The sequence below is a fragment of the Anser brachyrhynchus genome, assembly GCF_964034855.1.
Source record: "Anser brachyrhynchus genome assembly, chromosome: 20".
Classification (NCBI taxonomy): Eukaryota; Metazoa; Chordata; class Aves; order Anseriformes; family Anatidae; genus Anser; species Anser brachyrhynchus.
In genome coordinates, this window is record NC_137713.1 from 6,259,183 (window position 1) to 6,279,235 (window position 20,053).

The window sequence follows — 20,053 nt, forward strand, 5'->3', positions numbered from 1 at the left end:
GACCTGGGGGTCGGGGGTTCGAGGCCGGGGCCAGCCGCTCCCGAACAGCGGCCTCGGGACCGCGGCCGAGAGGGCGCCGTTGCGCAAGGGAAGGCGGCGGGGAGCGGTGCGGGGCCGCTGGGGGCACTGCGGGCAGCCGAGGCCGGGGCCGGACTCTGGGCCCTGCCTCCCGGGAGGGAAGAGCCGGGAGCCGGGCCCGCGCCGCGGGCTGGGGGTGAGGGTGGCGGCGGCGGCGTTTCCCTCAGGGCGTCCGCGGCTTCCCCTCAGGCAGCGCGGTCCTGCTGCCCTCCCAACGCTGACAATGCCTCCGGAATTAACGTCTCCCTTTTTGTAGGAACTGCTGGGTATTGCTTTTGACTTAGCAATGTGTCTGGAAATGAGTGAAAAAGAGAATGTCTGACCTAGCAGGTTTCTGCAGCCTCTCCAGGGTGTGTTCTCAAGCGAAGTATCACCCTCAGTGTATTTATCTGGGGCAAGGCACGATAATCTCATGGTTTAAAGAGGTTAGAAGAACACTGAATGTTTATAAGTTCCTCACGGTGTCTTTCTGAAATATTTGGAACATATGCTTAAATAATTGAGATAGCGCCTCAATTTCCCGAATCAAAATGGTCTGAAGAAATGCAAAGGGATTATGTTTGGCTAGCACAAATTTAATCTTCAAAGATTTGCTCAGGATGGTTGTGGACAAAGTCTCATCTCTCTCTTTTTCCAGCGTCACCCAGGCTCAGCCTTCCTGAGGTGTAGCAGCACACAAAGGCCTTTGCAGCTTCTGAAGGCAGCAGACTGAGCAGTCCCTGGCACCTCTTGGATGTTGCTGAGTATCCTCCTATTTACTGTTTTATATTGTGCCTGCCGAAATGGGCTCCTAACGTGTGACTGCACACACACTTAAACCATCATTTTAAAAAGTGGTTTATCGTTTCCTGATTCATTTTGACACATTATTTCAGGTAGCGAACATGAGTTCCAGGATGCGTAAAATTAACATTTTGTGGTTTTCTCACAGATACATCTAAAAATATAGGAATGATGTTTATGTCACTGTGTGCCTAACTAAATAATTGATGATCTATTTCCACTGGACATTTTGGACCCCAACTCTTGTTCAGATCTCAGGGTAATTTAACCAGAATTCCATACAACAAAAAAACAAAGACATTAGCACATCTGAGCTAAAATGAAAATTATGTGTCAAGTCCGGAAAAAAATGCTATTTTCAAGAGGAAATATGATCAGAAAATGCAGATTTTGTTGAAACTGGGAATCATTATATACCTTTATCTGTGAATTGTTCATACATACACAGTACAGTTACCAAGGATTTTGGTAGGCATCCTAAAGATCCCAGCAGTATAGAGAATCACTGTATATTTGTTTAACATTGCAAGATTTGCAAATCACCTCAGTGCTTCATAAATCTTAACCAATCTTTATTAGATTTGCCTTAAGAACTTTTCCTTGATCCTCATGTTCAGCAGGCACTCAAGTTGTAGAGAGCTCAAGGCTATAAACAAACCAGGCTGCTATAAGCATACTTATTGGCCAGAAGTGAGGTGCATGCTTCCTACCTTTGTTAAACTGCAGCGTATTGTCTAAATAGTTCAAACATATTTGTATGCAGTTGTTACAGGTGGCATGCAAATGTTTGGAAATTGGTCAGGTATTTGGTGAAGCGTAAGGAGTATACAGCCTAATGCAGCTAAATACTCAAAGCAGAATTTCCTGGTGCAATCCTTGCCTTGTCCTTTGCACCCACAGCATTTACATAAATTGATCGAACCACTCCTGCAACAGCAAATCACCACTGCAAGGATGAGCAATAGTTCTCTGTATTAGTCCTGCATGGTTTGCAAATACCAGTATCAGGAGGATGTGCCCGTCAGGGAATTGTGGAGAGGTGTATAGGACCTCTTCAGGATAGCTATAGTGAGCTTTTAAATTATCTTGGGTAATCTAATTTAGAGGTAATCTTTCTTGTGGCTCCACTGCAGACAAGTTATATGAGCAAGGAGTAAAACTGAGCATAATAATTCTGGCTGTGATTTTTTTTTTCCATCTGAGGCATAATCTTCATAGTGTGGAGGTATGACAAGAAAACAGTACAACTAAATGCAAAGTCACTCATTTAACACTTCCCACTTGAGGACTCCACTAGACAGCACTGGCCAAGAAAGTTATCTGTCATAGCCAGCCAATGGAGTATCAATCAACTCAAATATGAGGAGCTACAATTGCAATGTAGTGACTAAGAAAACAAATGCTGTCCTTGAACTTCCTGGCAAGAGAAAATACTCCTCCTCCCCTTTGCCTCAAGAAACTCATTTGATTACAGAAAGTCACCCTGTTTCAAAAAAAGGCCACAATATTTTACTGGTTGATAACTTTAGTTACCTTGGATCATCTTTCTTGTACAGGTCTTTAATTGTTTTCAGATAAGCACGGTCAATAAAATATGAAAATACCAGCTGTTCTATTTTTACATTCCTATATGCAAGTATTCCAATGACAGTTGATTGAGAATGACACCAAGCCAAAGTTTTGGCTATACTTTTATTTACTTCACGTACTATGAACATATACATTACATGCTACAAAAAAAAAAATAAAAAAAGACTTTAACTGTCAAGAAAGTGGATAGTGTTATAATACAATGGCACATGTTCATATTTTTCTTCAAACTGGTTTGGTTAGAATCCTTCCCCAAAACCATTAACAAAAACGAAGTGTTTTAATCTTAAGATGATTAGAAATATTTGCATTATTAACAAATACAATTCAAACAGATTAACAAGATTTAACCATGTCAAATATTAGTAAAAAGGCTGGGGTTTACCAAAATGAAATATATATTAAAAAACCATAGCAGCCAGTTGTACTTTTAGTGTGATATAATGTGTAAATGCACCAGAAGAACACAGTGTAATTGAGCATTCTGCTTTCACGGTGTATTTCTAGAAATGATTATTCTAGTTCTAACACCTGCCTATGCACAATAGACCAAAACCACAGCCAAATAGAGACAAAAGATTGTGACCAACGTTCTTAGCAATGATTTTTTTGCACGCATTGGTAAGAAGGGAGAGAACAAATAGAAGGATAAACAAAGGCCACAAGAGGATTTAATCTACATGTTCATGAACATGTGTTCTACCCTATTTTCCTTTAAAAGAGCTCGGTAAGTTGAAATGTCTATTTTGCACAAATGCAAACATTAATTTCTATCACCTATGAAACAAAATCACATTTCAGCTTAGAACTGAACAGGGGAAAACAGTTGTGTTAATGTATCTGTTGACTAAGAAAAACTGCTTGACAAGAACTTCAGATTCTAGTGCAACAGCAGCTATTAAGACTCCTCTAGTTTCTTTTTCCGCTCTTTCAAAGTGTACAAATATTTGCAATTTATACAGTCTTCACAAAAACACACCTACAAACTCTGCAGTGTATTTGTTAGTTGATTCAATTTAAGCCATATTAAAAAGGCAATATTTGCATAATAAAATTCCTTTCAGAAAAAAGTTCTTTTGGTATGTTAAAATAATTGCTGATTGGAAAGGTACAAATGTATGGGCTTTCGTTAATTGCAATTGGAAAAAAATACTTCAGAACAAACTGTGTTACTCTTAACAACAGAGTTCATTATGCTTCTTTTGCAAAACCTGAAGAAAAATATAAGCATATATGGGCAACTGATAAGCTCAGTATATAAGTCTGTATTAAAATGCAGCTACTGAAAAATCAGTTGCAGTAAATACTAAGGTCAGAGGAAAATACAAACTAGCCTTAAATAAACCAATTTGTTACTGAACCTAGTGTTAGTTTCTGAATTTTTTTCCTCAAACTAGTTTTACTACACAGCCAGAAGTGATCTCACAATCAGAGACCGGCACATCGCCCTAACCAGAATAGGGATCCAAGCTAGAATAGTACTGCAATTCCTTTGTTACTGTTATTCTTAGGTCACTGTCATAAAATCTGTCAGTTTTCTAATAATCTTTAGTAGTGCTTGTGAGATTTGTGATGGAAAAAAACTGATTAATGTACATCGGCGTTAGTCTACAGAATTATCAGGTGCCCATTACCTGAAAATTAGACTTGCTGATGAATTAGTTCTGAAGTAAAGCAACTAGTACTTAAATATAACAGAAATATTATCATTTCCAGCATGTTACACAGTTCTGAGGTAAAGTGTTACCAGTATTCTGTTTTATGGGTTGGTGACTTGCAGCAATAGCCTTTGCAGTGGGAACTAGCCCTCGCAGCATTTACAACCAATGAGACATTCTAGTGACACGCTTTGTATCAACCAAAATAACATTTTCAGTTTGATACTATTTAGGAAAACTGTTTTGTAGAGATTATTACTGTAGTCAGAGTTGCAAAATTTGTTTGCTTAAGTTTGGTCACTAGAGTGCTATATTTGGAAAACAATCCAGGGTACAGACAAGGGGTAGTTACTTCAGTGTTTAATTTTAGTTTACAAAACTTACTGAATCCATTCTGATTTATGTTAAAGAAAACCAGATAATTAGAAGAACAGGTTTAAAACAAACAAAAAAAACAACAAACAGCTCATAATACCACCTATTCAATGCACTGATTTTCATTATGAGTTATGAAGCCATATTTACTCTATTACACCTTTTGAGAATCAATCCAGAAGCACACAAGTATTTTCCGTTAGTTTATTAAAAATAAAACCCTCATGAATTCACTATCAAATAGTTTACAGATGGGAATTAAACCAGAAGAGTCCCCAGAGTAACTTTAAATTAAAAGTAGTATTTGGTTTGTCAGTTTACCACTTTTGACGCTGATTTGTACTGTAATGTATAGGGGTATGGAAGAATTCTAGAAAACTGGCCCTATGCAATCTATTTTTTTCTGAAAGCAGTGTAAATATTTTAGTATATTTAGTGAATCAAACACTGCTTTAAAGCTATGCATTAAAGTGCTATGCATGTATTTTTCAGCACTGGTGTGGATGTTTACACTTCCATAAGCCTTGTATTTGTGGATAGAGAGATTGGTGTGTTAATAGGAATTTTAAATTAAAATCAGCTGCTACGTTTGAAGCATCAACAGTACTGAAGAAATCAATCTAGTGTCCACCAACATCTAGAATTCTGAGGTTGATTTGATCTGTCATTTACCGTTAAAATGGTACGTATTTGTAAATCATAAGGCTGTCTCCAATGTGCTCTACAAAAGTCTGTACTGTGCATAGTTACCTCACCATGCAAAGTACTGTCTAGCCTTTCTAGGACAGAGAATTCAGGATGGAAGAAAAATGGAGAAAGCTCCAGGATAAATTTGTGGAAAAAAAACCAACAAGCTATCTACACACTGAGTTGTCTAAGGTTGATGTTCATCGCCTGAGGAAGAAGCAACATAAACAAAAGGACTGGAGAAAGCTATAAACGCTATCATAACATCTACGTTACTGCTTTCCCCAGCTGCTGCTGCTGGCAAGGTCCAGTCTGCTGTGCACATGGACATAAGCAGGCATTACAACCTATAATCATGTACTAGTTCTGCCACTTGACACACGAGTTATCTACTGTCGTACCCTGAATTACATGACCTTTGATTAAGGAATGGTGGTGTTCAGTCCCAGGGGTTTGCAGGTTATCAGAACGCTTATACAAGCAATACCGCTTTCAACATCTGTCGGAACATAGTCTTGATGGCATCTGCAATAAAAACAAGTTGAGATTGTTCCCATCTGCAAGCGCAACTGTTGAGCCACACTCAGCTGAAGTCCTCATCGGGATTCTGTTGATCCAGCAGGCGGACATGCGTGAATGGAAAGTGACCACGTTTGCCATTACATTCTCCTTCCCACTGACCGCTCACGTTAATCTTTGTGACCTTTACCAGCTCACCGACCTGCAGGATGAGAAATAAGCTAGTGTTACAATTCATAAAACCACACCAGATGAGCAGCTGCTACCCCTCCCATTTGGTGCTACATCACCCAAGTGTACCAGATACACTTTTGTAAAGAAAATAGCTTTAGTCGTAACCATTTTTGATACACCAGCCTACCACCCCATGTTATTCACTCCTGAAGAAAGTATAAAGAGAAAGCAGCAAACCTAGGCCAGGTGAGACCTATCCTCTAGCCTGCAATCCAGCACCATTCTTCCATAGCACTTTGGGCCTTGATATCAGCTGCTATCGCAATAAATGGATCTGTCTGAATTGACAGAGGCTTGCACTCTGCTTGTACTACATCAACAACCTTATTAGAGGAGAGATTGCAGGCATACAAAGTGAACATTAATCTGCAAGCTGAACTGCTCCTTAATTTTGAAATCCTGCAATTCTGAAAACATGCCTACCCATTTCTACCCCGCTGTCTAGAATTTTCTCAATGATCTTACTTCCAAGTAACACATTGTTCTTCAGAAATCTTCCCAGGTCACAGACAGAAAATGCTTTTGGGACAGATAAACTCTCTTTTCTTTTACGAATGCTGTAAACAAACTCTCAAGGCACAGCCACAAGCCTTACTGCATTTCATCCAAAAATTCACTGAATATACAGTTACTAGTCTGCATACATGCTCATCACCGTGTTTCGAATTCATCCAAAATTGGATCTCATTACTCTCACTTTCCAGGCAGTGAATGAAGAATAAGGAAAACAATTTAAGATGCTACCAATCTCCATTAACTTTACAGGTTTTATTCACTTGCAATCTTTTGCCAAAATAGCTTTTAACAGTTCATAAATTCAAAACACTACATGGACATTTAATTAAGCTTCCCATAACACTAATGATTACTTATCTGGTAATGAGAGGCACACTGGGGATTCTTGCTGTAGCTTTTTTTTTTTTTTTTTTTTTTTTTACTTTTGTACTAATTAGCATAGATATTTTAATGAACCGTATTTTGAAGAAAATCCTCATGTATTTGCTTCAGGCAAAAAGGAAGCTTTCCTTGACTTCTGTATGCTTGTTTTGGCTCTTTAGGAATTTAATCATGCAGTATGTATCATTTTGCTACTGCTAATAATCACTGGGGGGTTGTACCAGTAAAAATACTCTGTTGACCAAAACGTCAGCTATAATTTAGTAAGGATAAGATTAAACGCAACAACACTAGGAACAGCAACTCTTATTTCCTAACCATAGCCATTACGAGAATACTATCCTAGATATTTTAAATTGCTTCAGATCTGGATACAGTCCATCTATTAGCCTTGAACAGCAAAGTGTATAACCTCCAGCCCAGTAGGAAAGAAAAAAACCTTGTCCTCCGGTCTAGCTGAACAACAGTCCAAGATATCCTGGCAGCATCAGCAATTAAAGAGACTCTTGTAGTCATCTGTGTACTAGAAGAATACATCCTACTGTATTATTTTCCAAGCTAGAAGTTTATCTTTTTCATAATATATCTCAGACAACACTACTTACAACAAAGTAACATTTAAATATTTATGTGTGCATTCATTGTTTTCATTTTCTGTAAGACTCCCCTCCTACCTGTTTTTCGTCCTCCCTATCCTTACTGAAGTTCAAGCATTTTTATTGTGAGAGCCATTTTCAAATGTTTTTGACAGACCTAAGATCAAGATATTCTACCTGTAGGTTCACATCCAACATTACTTACACACTGCTTACTTACTGTAACGTACTAAAAGTAATATAATAGGCCGATTATGCTTTACAGAATTGTATGAAAACTTCAAGTAGTGTGGTACTGGCAATTCTGCTCACACAAAGTCACAAAACATGCAGAAGTTGCACTTTGTTCATCATCTGTGAGATATTTTTCTTAGACTGACCATGTCTCTGCTCTCACTGAATACCTCACACATTACTTTATCTTCATATAGTTTATCTTAGATACCTTATGACAAACTCACCTACAAAAAGTGGGTTCAACAGAGCAATGAAAATGAGTTAGAACATGGGATGCTGTTCTAATACTCACTCCCAGAGCCACCCTGGTGCTGCTTGGTTTTAAGGGACATCTAAGGATAATTGCAGCAGTAGGACACTCATTTATGAATTCTCATTACTGTAAGAAGCTACACTTGAAACTTGCATTTTAATAACTGTTGAAAGAGCAGAGACTTCTGAGTTCATATATTCCTTTTTACCAATACAGTAACTCTATTTAGCAACCTTTCTCTCCCTGATACAACCTTTCATTCACATTTTATATACAGATATCTTTATAACTACCGAAGCAGGACTGACTTTAAGTAAGCATGAGTCATTTCACAAATGCTAGTTTCATAAAACGGCTCCATTAACTCCTTAATAACTTACAGACCTTTCTAGATCTGCTTTGAAATTCTGTATATTAATTCATAGTTCAAACAAATACTCTCCTGAAGACAATACAGAGATCTTTCAAAGCTACCTGTTATTTCAATTGGTGAAACTTCACAAATTTTAGCCAAGAAGTGGCTATTCCCTCTGAATTCTCCTCTTTGAACGCTGACTTATTACTGTATTATTAGTCTATTGCGCATCACCCCACCAAGCACAAAGCCCCGAGGAAAGCACTATACCCTACTAAAAGGCCACATTTGTCTCGGTCTCCATGAGACTTTTTAGAACTAAATATATTCCATATGCTGCTTCAAAACAAAAATGAAGCCTTATGTGAAGATTTTTGGATGCTGTGGTTTTATTCCAAGTACTCCTCTTTGGAAAGGTCAGAATGGTAGAATTCTGCTACTGTTATGGGGAGGGGGGAGGAGCAGCAATCTGAGAGTCGTTTACCAGACATCTTCCCTTTTTCTACCCTCTTTTAACTAATATAGACTTGACAACTCCTTGAATAGGTCTAGTAACAAGCAAAATAAATGTAATCTTCCACTAAATCTTTTTTCCATAACATAGCATAGTCTTTATTAAAACATAATTTGCTCGGATCCTCCTTCTTCAAGCTCTTCAAAACCATGTCAGTTTTGACCTAACAGTACAGATAATTTTGTTTGCAGTTTCGGCCAAAAATGTTTTATCTGAAGAATCTATTTGCCTAGGACAAACAGTGGGATCAAACCCCACCCACAAACATTACACAATTTAAGGCTATGAGTTTTCATTTGGAGGAAAAAAATCTAGATTTATAGTTATTAAGAGGTCTGGGCAAACATAGACTGAAAAGATTTGGATAATGTTTTCTACTAAGTTGTCAAAGAAAGAGATCTCTAAATAAACAAAGAAGAAACACCATGAAGTGAAAGGGGAAAGGGAATGTAAAACAAAAACAAAAAAAAGACAAGAAACAGTACTTTGTTAGACAGGATGAAGAAAAACTTGGGAAAAATGAAGCGCACATTTTTCCTGTATGGACATTGAAAGCAGTTCAGTAACGTGATTTGAATAATTAAGGGTGCAAAGAAGCTAGGAAGGCCAATTAGAAGCAGTGATAAACACCTCAAGTTTCTCAATATTAAACACAGAATAAAGAACCACCACTATTGCTGCATTTCTTAAACGTGGAGCTGTAGCAGGACAGGTATATATCATCCTAACCAGGAGGTTCAAGCTGGCAACTAGCAAATATTCCAATAATGTTACAAGGCCTAGGAAGACCGTTGTTCTAACGGAAGGGTAGAAAGGCATTATAAATCTTACTTAAAACCTCACACAGATGGGCAGAGCCCACAGACTTCTCAATTCCCCCCTCCCAAACACTTCTGCTACCTAGCATATTAGCTTGAGCTAGTAGAGCACAGCAGCGCAAATTAGTTCAGGACAGAGATGTTCTCCAGGAAAGACCTTCCGACACACAGCATACTTGACAGACACGTGATTTTTAGTGAAGAGGATCAGACTAACAGAAAATCAGCCGTGGCACTCACAAGCTTATCTTTATAAGGAATCTTGCTTTCCCTCAAAGTTGCTTACAACAGCCTAGACTACTAGGATTTTCTCACTCTCCCTGTTTCACTCCGTGCTACCAAATTGTGATTTGGGCAGTGTGGTGGGGTACTGCTTTAAATGAAATTAAATGTGAAGTTAAGCTTAAGGCAATAGTGGTAGCACAGCAGGGTCAATTAAAGCTTAAAAACAAAATCCAGGAAGAAAACCAAAAGATTTTTTTTTTAACCACAACATAATCTCCAATGTTTCAAAAAAAACAACATTCAAGAATATTTTGAGCCAGAGGTGGCTAAGTAAAGGTGGTCAGAGAGAGGAAAGGAGACAGCATTTTAGGCATCATAAAAGTCAGAAGGTTAAAATCTTTGCATATTTGCCCAAAATCTGATTAAGTTGGCATGAATTTCTATACATACTTCTCAGCCCCAAACTTTCCATTCTGTGTCCTGGCTCTCTCAATTCAGAAGTGTAATAAAACATATCCTAACTCAATATATTTTACCTACGTGGGGAAAAAATTCACACCTCCCAGGTTCTTTATCAGTTCTGTAGAATTTGCCAATTCTGTACTAAAGACGTGTATATATGATTGCCACACCAATGAAGTACCGAAGCGCATTATGTGCTACGCAAGATTAAATAAAGTATTCAGGAGTGGAAAGGAGATGCTCTGACTCAGCACAGAAACTGTTTTTTCCCAAGTACTTAAAATGTTATATAAACAGGAAGTCAATTAGGTATCAGGAAATTCCAGAGCCTTTAGCTCAAAGAAAGCCTAGATTAAAGGATCCAATTTACATATCATCCTAAGGCAAAGGTCTGCCACTTAGAATACCTTGGTCTCAATTTCCTCAAATGTAACTTCAGGGATAACTATTTGATGTGTAGAGATAGAGCACTAGTCTCCTTTTTAAGAGGAAAAAAAAACAGAAGGGGCATGTACAAGTATTTGATCATATCAAGAAGTGAATCAACCTTAGGCAAACTCACTGCTTTATTACAAATCGTACTCCATCAATCACTGCTTTACAGGACACTTCCCTATTGAGTTGTAATATATGTTCCTGCTTCAAAAGCTAAAAAATGAAGCAATCTGCTCGAGTTCAAGACAGAAAAATGAAACCCTGTGTGTGATCATCGTCTCAGTCTGCATAATTTTCAAGTGACTATCAATGCTTCCACTGATTGCTTTTGAACTGCCGACAGAATGAAAGAACAACTCAGCACACCTTTCAAAGACCAAAAGCAAGCAACACTGAACACAGATTCAGACACACTTTATGAACAGCTCCCTCTCCCTCCCCCCCTAAAATAAAAACTTCAGAAGTGAAAACATGGATGGGGAAACACTTATGTTAGAGATGTTTGACAAAAGACACAATTTTGGTTCAGTAACCTAAACATGATGTAATCATCAAACTCTAGTTAATAAGTGACTCAAGTCACTTATTTCCAAAAGAAAAGTTTATCCGTAACTTATAATCATGATGCAAAAACAGCATTACAATGCTTTTTCCCTTTCTTACTCCTACAAATCTATAATGCGCTTGAAAGGGAAATCCCTTGAACAGATCTCTTCTTGCTAAGTTTTGCCCATTATGTACCTCCAAAGCCAAGGCTGTCTTGTCGTAGGCATTAGGGACTCGCTTCTGGATAACCCGGGCATAAATAGGGCCATTCTGAAGGTTAGGGAGCGGAGTGTTGATGCTGGGCTGGGCATAGGGCCCTGGCTCCGGCCCACCCAGTGGTTGTGGGTGGGAACTATCCTGGTTACCTCCAATCAGAGTAGATACTGAAGCAGAGGAAGGTCTATACTTCTCGACGTAAGGAACAGGAATCATTCCCCTCTTTCCGTCGCAGTCTTCCGCATTCCACCACTGCTCTTCAGGTTTATCCCGGATTTTCAGTATGTCTCCTTTCTTAAATGGAAGATCTTCTTCATCATTTCCATTAAAGTCAAAGAGAGCTCGCACATATTCAGCTTCCTCCTGTCTGAGGATAACGCCACTATTCTGCCTGGGTCGGGGGGGGATTGGTTCTATCAAGGTTGTAGTGTCCAAATAGTGTATTTTGTAGAATTCCAGTAAAAGTGGCAAAGAATCAAACTCCTGGTCACCTATTCGAAATCTGGTGGGATTCAACCCTGAAAGAGGAAAGCAACATATCAACAAAGAGAGCAAACAACAGGTACAACTGTAAATTAAGCACCTGAGAAGACTAATATATTTACAGATAAACAATTTGGTCATCTTTCTATCAACATGCATTATATTCAGCTCTTTCATGCACTTCTGATTAAAGGCAGCACTATATTGTTTGTGAGGATAGAGTTTTAGTTTTAAAGATTTTGTCAATGACAGAAGATGTACGTAACAAATCGTTGGGCACTGCCAAACTTCCTGAATTACAATAGAAGTATCTTGTATCCATCAGTGTTATGTAGACCCAACAGATAAATTTCAATTTTTTTGTTTGTTTTTTTAAACTTTCATAGTTTGAAGTCATTTCAAAAGGACAATACTGCAATAACGGTCATTTACCTGTTGTAACATATCTTGGGTTAAAGGGATGGACACTACAGGAAACTACTTTGCTCAGCAACACAAAAATGTATGTTTTTATGACGTATAATTCATTCTTTTAATTTCAATTCTTGTAGTTTCCTTGCCATATTTGTCAAATGGAATCCAAGCTATAAATCTGAACCTCAAATACAATAACATGTAAAATATACAGATTATGTTCATATTCAATACATTAGAAATACAATTTCCATTTTCTATTTGTGTGCTGCACTTTTTTTTTTCATTTTTATGTTCTTCAAGCTCAGCTGGTGAAAAACATATGCGTGATGTTCTATTTCCACCATGCACTATCCACTGCATTATCAGTTATGGGAAGAACTGGGGAAGGCTGGGGGATGGTAGTGGAGAGGAAAAGATTTATGCTTTAATGAGTAACTCTTTTAGCAAGAAAAGAGATGCTTACTTTGCAAGTCTGTTTCTCTGCAGGGAATATCTAATAGTTCTGAGACTTAGCTCTCGAGTACAAAGCTAGCAGAATTTTTCAGGCTGTCACTGATCCAAAACCCCCCTTCAAAGTAGCACTGTCAGCACGGAAAGCTAACATTACAAGAAGGTCTTTCAAGAAAGCAAAAAGGGGTTCTAACAGAAAAAAGGGATGATTCAATAAGATCAACACAGACAAACACCCAATAAATAAGTTCTGAAGTTCCTGGAGGAACACAAATGTCAGTGGAGCTGGTTACAGAAAATTCGAAGAAACACAACAAAGTCATTGCAAAATGCACATCTGCACTCATTAACAGGCCTGAAAGACTTTCACAAGATATCAGCACAACTGCAATGAACCAAAAAACAAAAGCAATACCCCCAAAAATTACCAAAAACAACCCACAAAACAAAGTGGCTTCACCAAGAAATAAGGAAACTAATGTAAATATCATTATGAAGCATGAACCTGACATGGAAAGTAAGATTCTACCTCATTCTCTCAAAGCTTAAGGCTGAAAAGAAGCAAAACCCCCTCAACTTTTGTTGATGAGATGTAACTTACAGCTCTAGACTTAGCAAGAACTCTAGAACTTCATCTCAGAGGCGGCTCTTAGCTCAGTGGTCTCACAGGAGATTACTTCTGGCTGGACAAGCCCCATCCCTACACCACTTTAAAACAGCTTCAGTTCACTGCAGAAGCATACAACACAATGTGGGAATGCCGAGCTTCCACTGACGCTGGAGGTGGAAAACCATGCTTTGCAACAAGTGTTACAGACATCAAGTTTCAGACTAACCTGGTGACAGAAACACAAGCATGCATTTGCTGCTATTTCATATGTGAACCTTTAAGGATCAGGCTTACGTAGATGCTTATGCCAAAAGAAAAAGCCACAGAAACTTTAAGAGGATCAGAACAGCAAAGACCTTTGAAGTCACATGGAGAAGACAATCTCCAATGTCCAAAAGGGTCTGGAAATATTTGGTAGCTAAGTTCACTGACATGGAACTGACTTCACATGACTATGGAATATGAAACACTGATTTACCTTTGCAAAGCCTGCTGCAAATTGACTCAGTCAGAAGACCGAGATCTGTCTCCAGCCAAATAAGTGCACGCAGAAAAATCTTAAAACTCATTGGAATTGAGCGGTTCATAAGTAACATTCACCAGCTGTGTCAGCACCAAAATCATTAGCAGAATGAACAAAGTTTCGGTGGTTTTAAAAAGGAAAAAAAAAATCACTCTTGCCCTCTTGAAATCATGCATGACAGCCTGAACCAGCTGCTAAATGTACCTGAATAAAACCAAAGTTGGACTCCTAAGAGGAAAGTCCACTGAAGCCTTACGTATGAGGGAGTGACTGAAATCAATGTACTGTATCCTGGAAAAGAGCATTCCAAAACATAGTTTGCACAATTGAGGAGCGAGAGAACACAGCTCCTTCAACTACATTCTGAGATCATAAAGATAACTATAACCCTTGAAAGGACAAAGAGATAAGCAGCAAAAAGGAGCCACATTATTTCCCTAAGAGAACACTCCCAAAACACCACACGTAATTGTGATATTTTTGTTTTAAAAACAGAAGGCATCCACCAAAAATCTGAGGTCTGGAAAACAAGGCCATTGCAACAAGAAATCCATGAGCTCACTTCAAATTGCCAAAGAATAAAGAGAGCAACCTGGTCGTGGCTTGGAAATTTTTAATTTCTTCTAAATTCAGCATAAAATGGCTAAATAGTTGGAAGTCACAGTTAGAAAAGCACAGGTTGGAAATAAAATACAACTACACCTTACCAAGCAAGCGATAAATTCCTCATCAGTTTAAGACTTCTATGTATACTCTTGTTCAGCAACAAGTTAATGAGCTGAACAGTGTTCAGTTACGTAGCAGGGAAATTATTCTATGCACTATGAGTGAGCTTCATGGTCCTGTCATTCCCTGGTACAATGAAATTTAAAGACTAACAGATTTTAGGCTCAGAGGAATTCTTCAGCTTCTTGTTTGGACTGCAACACGTCCCATACCTGTATGCCAGTCAAAAAATTAAGGCAAGATCTACCACAAGGAAGTGGAAGTTACAGCAACAAGGCATTTATATATATATATATATATTTTTTTTTTTTTTATAGTAGAAGTAGAGCTGTTTTTCTTCACGATCTTGTAATAATTTTCTTGGAGGCACAAGTTCTAGCAGCACATTGTCCACGTCTTCTGGGGGCTCTCAGGAAGAGGAGAATGCATGTAAAGGTAAGCCTAGCTACTAGAGGAACTTTAGTCACTTCCTACCAAAGCTGGACAACAAGTACTAGAAATTCTCTTCCCTTCTCCCCAGCTCTGCACGACCGAAGGAAAGACAGCTGCTCAGTTTGCACCTCCAGCAGCAGAACTGCTCAGCTCTCTAAGATGACTAAGATAGCTCTCGAAGAGCTAGTGAACCCTCAGCTCTCAGGAGGGTGTGGAAAGTGTTAAAACCCAAAGTAGTTCATAATTAAAGTTAAGTTTCAAACCTGGACCCTGTCAGTTCTCTATGATGCATATGCCTTCCTGACAAAACACTTTTACACTGGGGTTGGCCTTGTGCCCACGTGGGAAAGATCGTTTATTATATGTTTTCTAAATAAAATACCTAATATTCTACTTCTTGAGAGTGTGGGCAGGTGGCATAAGCACAGAGCAGCTTCTCACTCTATCAGATCTCAGGGGTTTTACATTTCTCTCTACACTCCAATTGTGTTAGTGCCACTAGGCAGTTCTCCATTCATCCTTAAGCTCTGGTAAGCTTTCTTTGGAAGACCTCACAGGAACAGAAGTTTTCGTTTTCATTTCTAGACCTCCTCCATAAGCCCCTACCCGCCATCTTCGAAAGTATGCTTTGGGCAAGAAAGGCTGTTCTTAGCATTCAGGGTGCTGAGACACAAGGCTCTCATTTCAAAGACATCACAGCGATGTAAGCCAGCTTCCCCTGAGCATACACGAACTCTGCTATGAAGGCATCACATTCCAGCCTGTGCGTTTCCCCCACCCTTACACGGACACCTTTTTCCCTTAGTCTTAAGCACCTCTCTACTCATGCCTCAGCAAAACGAACAAGTACCCAGGAATGCTCTACAACAACAGTAAAATCCCATTCACTGACTGCTGAGAAGAGCTCTAAGCACGTCAGAAGAAAATTCTCACAGAAGCTCCTTATTGCCATTTCTGCAGATAATCAGAGGATGAGAGAAAAGTAAATGCCTAATGCATACACTTTCCAAGCCTCCAATAGTTTGTATTTTAGGACCTTAATATCAAAAAAATAATTAAAAAACAGGTGTCCAAGTTAAACCATGTTGCTCACCCATATCTAAAGCCCTATCATCATATAAAGAGCTGAGTACGGATATCATTATATGATTACAGTCTGAATTTTTAAAAATCATAATGGAGGTGATTTAGAATCACAAGAAGCATGTTCTTAAAATGCATATACTGTAGAAGGTGGTGTCATACTTTCCTACTTCAGAGTAAAAATTTATTATTCTAATGTTTCTGTCTTTATCACATCATGCTTTCAGTAGGAAGCAAGTCTGTCTTTAGATAATTTAGGCATCTTCTTTTAATTCATATCATGTGTTTTTACCCTGGACTTGTATGTCAAATTGCAAGCATACGATGTGTTTAAATATTTCCTCTATTGTCCATTACCATGCTAATGCCTGCACGTAGTACTTTGTCTAGTTTGGGATTTCTGTAGCCTATGATGCTTGATTACAAATGACACCCTAATTCCAATGCAATTGTTAATTTTCATCTCTACTGGAAACAGAGCATTTTTATTCCCATAATTCAATGATTTACCCTATTTCTTTTAATGGACTTAAAACATTTAAGTAAGATGTAGTTATTTTGGGAAGTTCTGTTGAATTCTTTCTTCCTTATTCTGAAACATTGCCTACAAGAAGTTAGGAACTACAGCACATCAGGAAAAAGGCAAAATTACCCAAAAGTTAGCTTTTTTTTTTTTTTAAATACTTCAGAAGTGGAAGAAATCATCTAATTTTTGTGACAGTATGGCTTTTTATATTAGGAAAGCCAAAGATCCTCATCGCATTCATCCTGTACTGGAGCTAGGTTCCCAGTATAATCTGCACACAGCAGCGTTCCAGCAGTCATGAATCACACATACTTACTGAAGCTAACAAGAAAATCACCTTAAAAAAGTAGACAGTACAGATAATTAACGCAGTGAAGTTGTTCTTCCTCATGTTTTAACTTGACCGCAATAAATAACCACAATGATTTGCAAACATTTACTTCATTTTACTGCATTACCTTCCCTATTCTAACATGAAATCACCTTCCATCTTTTACCAATGATTTCATCTCCCTTCCCTGCTGAACATTCCCCTCCCCACTTTTTCTGAAAGAAACTTACACTTTAAATGTAATTTAATACATACGCACCCGCCTTCTTTCTTTCATTTAAGTGTGAAAAGAAAACAGCATCAGCACAAAGGCATTTATTTAAAACCACTAAAATTTCAGCATAGGATTATCTGTGATGCAGGAGTGAAGCACCACCTCTTCTCATAACATCCAGGGGAAAAAAAAAAAAAGCCCTACCAAAAATAAACTTTTAACACAGATTAAGCCTACCGTGCCAATAGCCTACGCAGCTAGTCTGCTAAAGCAGATAAATATTTAAAACAGAACATAACTACCTAAGGGGCATTAAGTGATTTGTAAAAAGAACACCAAAACCTCAAAATGTTTTAACACTCACAATGTAATCCAGCCCACAGAATGCCACAAAACATCACTGAGTTTAAGAGGGTAGCATAATGAAAAAGTTAGAACGGCTATTTACCAAGGTGGTATCACAGTAACATAGACTAGGCATTCAATAACATGAAAAACATTGTTTTTCCACAGATGAGCTGCTCTGTGGAAAACGACTGCCAAGCAAAGTAACTGGCACACACACTTCAGGGTTTTTCACTTCTAGGGATTCCACTACTAACCATCCTGGCAGTTTGTTCTGCTCTGTGCAACATCAGTCATGCATTTCCCGCATCAAGCCTTCACAAACCTATGAAAATAAACCTTTGTCTTGACCGATACGAAACAAGGAGTAATCTAACAAGTCTTGTGGCAAACCACTTAACTTCCCACTTTACTTCCAGCTGAATTCAGCCACCTTTAAATTCTATCTCATGGACCCTTTTATGACTCGAGTACACTCTGCAGCTGTGGTATGTTCCTAGATAAACACGATGACTTCAGGCTTTCCCCAGTTTGCCAATTTTAAATGTTGCCCTAAGCAGGAGAGATCACTGCATAATGGTGCAAATCTACTGGCAACAGGTCTGGTTTTTTTTCAGATTACCCCTTCCTAGTCAACTAGGGTCTGTGCAAGAGACTGAAAAATCCTTTATGTAACAAATACCGTTGAATTCTCCAAACATAGAAAGTGACTGTACCTACATACAACCTTCAAAACTTTGCAGTGGTTTCTTTCTGAGCTGCCAGGAATACGCCCACATCATTTTACGAGCATTAACATGCACGCTTGAGTGGTTCTACTACTGATTTCAGTAATGACCCGAGCAAGGATATTGCTGCCTTTTAACTAAATCTTCTCACTTGCACATCTAAGGATTATGCATTGCTGAGGGCCCTTGTTAATTTAGTTATGCTTGTACTTTCAAAAACACTGCTTCCCATGATAATAGTTTTCCTTTTTACAGTCAGTATTTTCTACTCTATGAGCATTAATTTGGATGCTTTATTGATTATTGGTGATGTTAAGTCAATGAGAAATAATATCATATCTTCCCTTTCAACACACTGTGTGCGTGGGAGCACCCAAAACTTCACATCTAATTTAAAGGAATAATTGCTTTTACATTCCAGACGAGTTCCTAACACTTAAATTACCCCCCTGATGCTTTGGTTTGTGACCTGAAGTTTAGCCTTACAGCCTGTCCTCTAACACAAAACCATTTCGGCAGAATTCAGCCGTTCAGGTAACACTTCTAGACCTCCATCTCCAAGCTGAGGTGACATGCCCCGTGTAGTAATTAAGTTATATGAAAACAAAACTACGCGCGGAGCACCACAGCTCCGGGTTCAGGAGAACCAACGCTCAACCCAGCGCACGTTTAACTCCTAAAACCGACTCCCTCAGCGGCTGCTGCCCACAAACACCTGGCTCAGCACCCCCAGCAGCACCACACGACCGAATTCCTCACAGAAAGCCCCAGACGCGGCCCGGGAGGAGGCACCGAGCGGGACCCGGCCTCTCCGGCCGCCCTCCCGGGGGCTGAGGGTGCACGGCCGGCCCTGTGAGGGGATCACTCACCCGGGGCCCCGGGGCCCTCGCCGCCGGCCCGCCGGCCTCCCGCCGGCCCCAGGCTGTTGACGATGTAGTGCGAGACGCGGGAGCTCTCGGAAACCGACAGCACGAAGTCCCCCGGGATGGTGCCGGAGTCGCGCACCAGGAAGGTGCCGTGGCGCTGCCCCTGAAGCAACGACACCGCCTCGGCCCGGCTCAGCCGCCCCCAGTACCAGCTCGCCCGGTCCTCGGCGTCGAACTGCCCGGCCATGGGGGCCGCCCTCGCTGCTGCCGCCGCGCCCCCCCCCCCCCCGGCCCGGCCCGGCCCCGCCGTGCCCCCTCTCCGCGCCCAGCCCCGCCACCCAAAATGGCGGCCCCGGCCCTGACCTCACCTACCGGACGTGACGGCGCGCGGGGGGACGCGGGGAAGGAGGCGCGTCATCTGCACGCGCGGCCGGGGGGGGAGAAGGGGAGAGGGAGGGGGGAGTTGGAGCGGTGCGCGTGTGTGAGGGGCTGAGAGGGGCTGAGGAGGGCTGAGGAGGGCTGAGAGGGGCTGAGAGGGGCTGAGAGGGGCTGAGAGGGGCTGAGGAGGGCTGAGAGGGGCTGAGGGGGGCTGAGGAGGGCTGAGGGGGGCTGAGGGGGGCTGAGGAGGGCTGAGGGGGGCTGAGAGGGGCTGAGAGGGGCTGAGGAGGGCTGAGAGGGGCTGAGGAGGGCTGAGGGGGGGCTGAGGGGGGGCTGAGGGGGGCTGAGAGGGGCTGAGGGGGGCTGAGAGGGGCTGAGGGGGGCTGAGGGGGGCTGAGGAGGGTTGAAGGGAGTGGGTGCTTGGGGGGCTGAGGAGACCTTGAGGTGGGGCTGAGGAGACCTT

At 40.4% G+C, this 20,053-nt stretch overlaps 1 protein-coding gene and 1 long non-coding RNA gene across 4 annotated transcripts; one reads left to right on the forward strand and one right to left on the reverse strand.

The window, feature by feature from the left end:
- Window positions 1-83: 83 nt before the first annotated feature.
- Window positions 84-4,062, forward strand: LOC308180962. The gene is made up of 2 exons (XR_013941255.1): window positions 84-344; window positions 716-4,062. It is a non-coding gene; the product is annotated as an uncharacterized lncRNA (long non-coding RNA).
- Window positions 2,540-19,543, reverse strand: CRK (CRK proto-oncogene, adaptor protein). 3 transcript variants are annotated; one of them, XM_080563430.1, is made up of 3 exons: window positions 19,216-19,540; window positions 11,628-11,996; window positions 2,540-5,892 (listed from the first exon to the last, which is right to left on the reverse strand). In XM_080563430.1, exons 1-3 carry the CDS (start codon window positions 19,457-19,459, stop codon window positions 5,885-5,887), a joined length of 621 nt encoding a protein of 206 aa, XP_080419556.1. In that variant the 5' UTR covers window positions 19,460-19,540; the 3' UTR covers window positions 2,540-5,884. The 3 variants fall into 3 exon arrangements, with proteins under 3 accessions (XP_080419556.1, XP_080419555.1, XP_080419557.1); XM_080563429.1 differs by having other exon boundaries at window positions 11,458-11,996; window positions 19,216-19,531; XM_080563431.1 differs by lacking the exon at window positions 2,540-5,892 and adding an exon at window positions 6,836-8,698 and having other exon boundaries at window positions 11,458-11,996; window positions 19,216-19,543.
- Window positions 19,544-20,053: the final 510 nt, after the last annotated feature.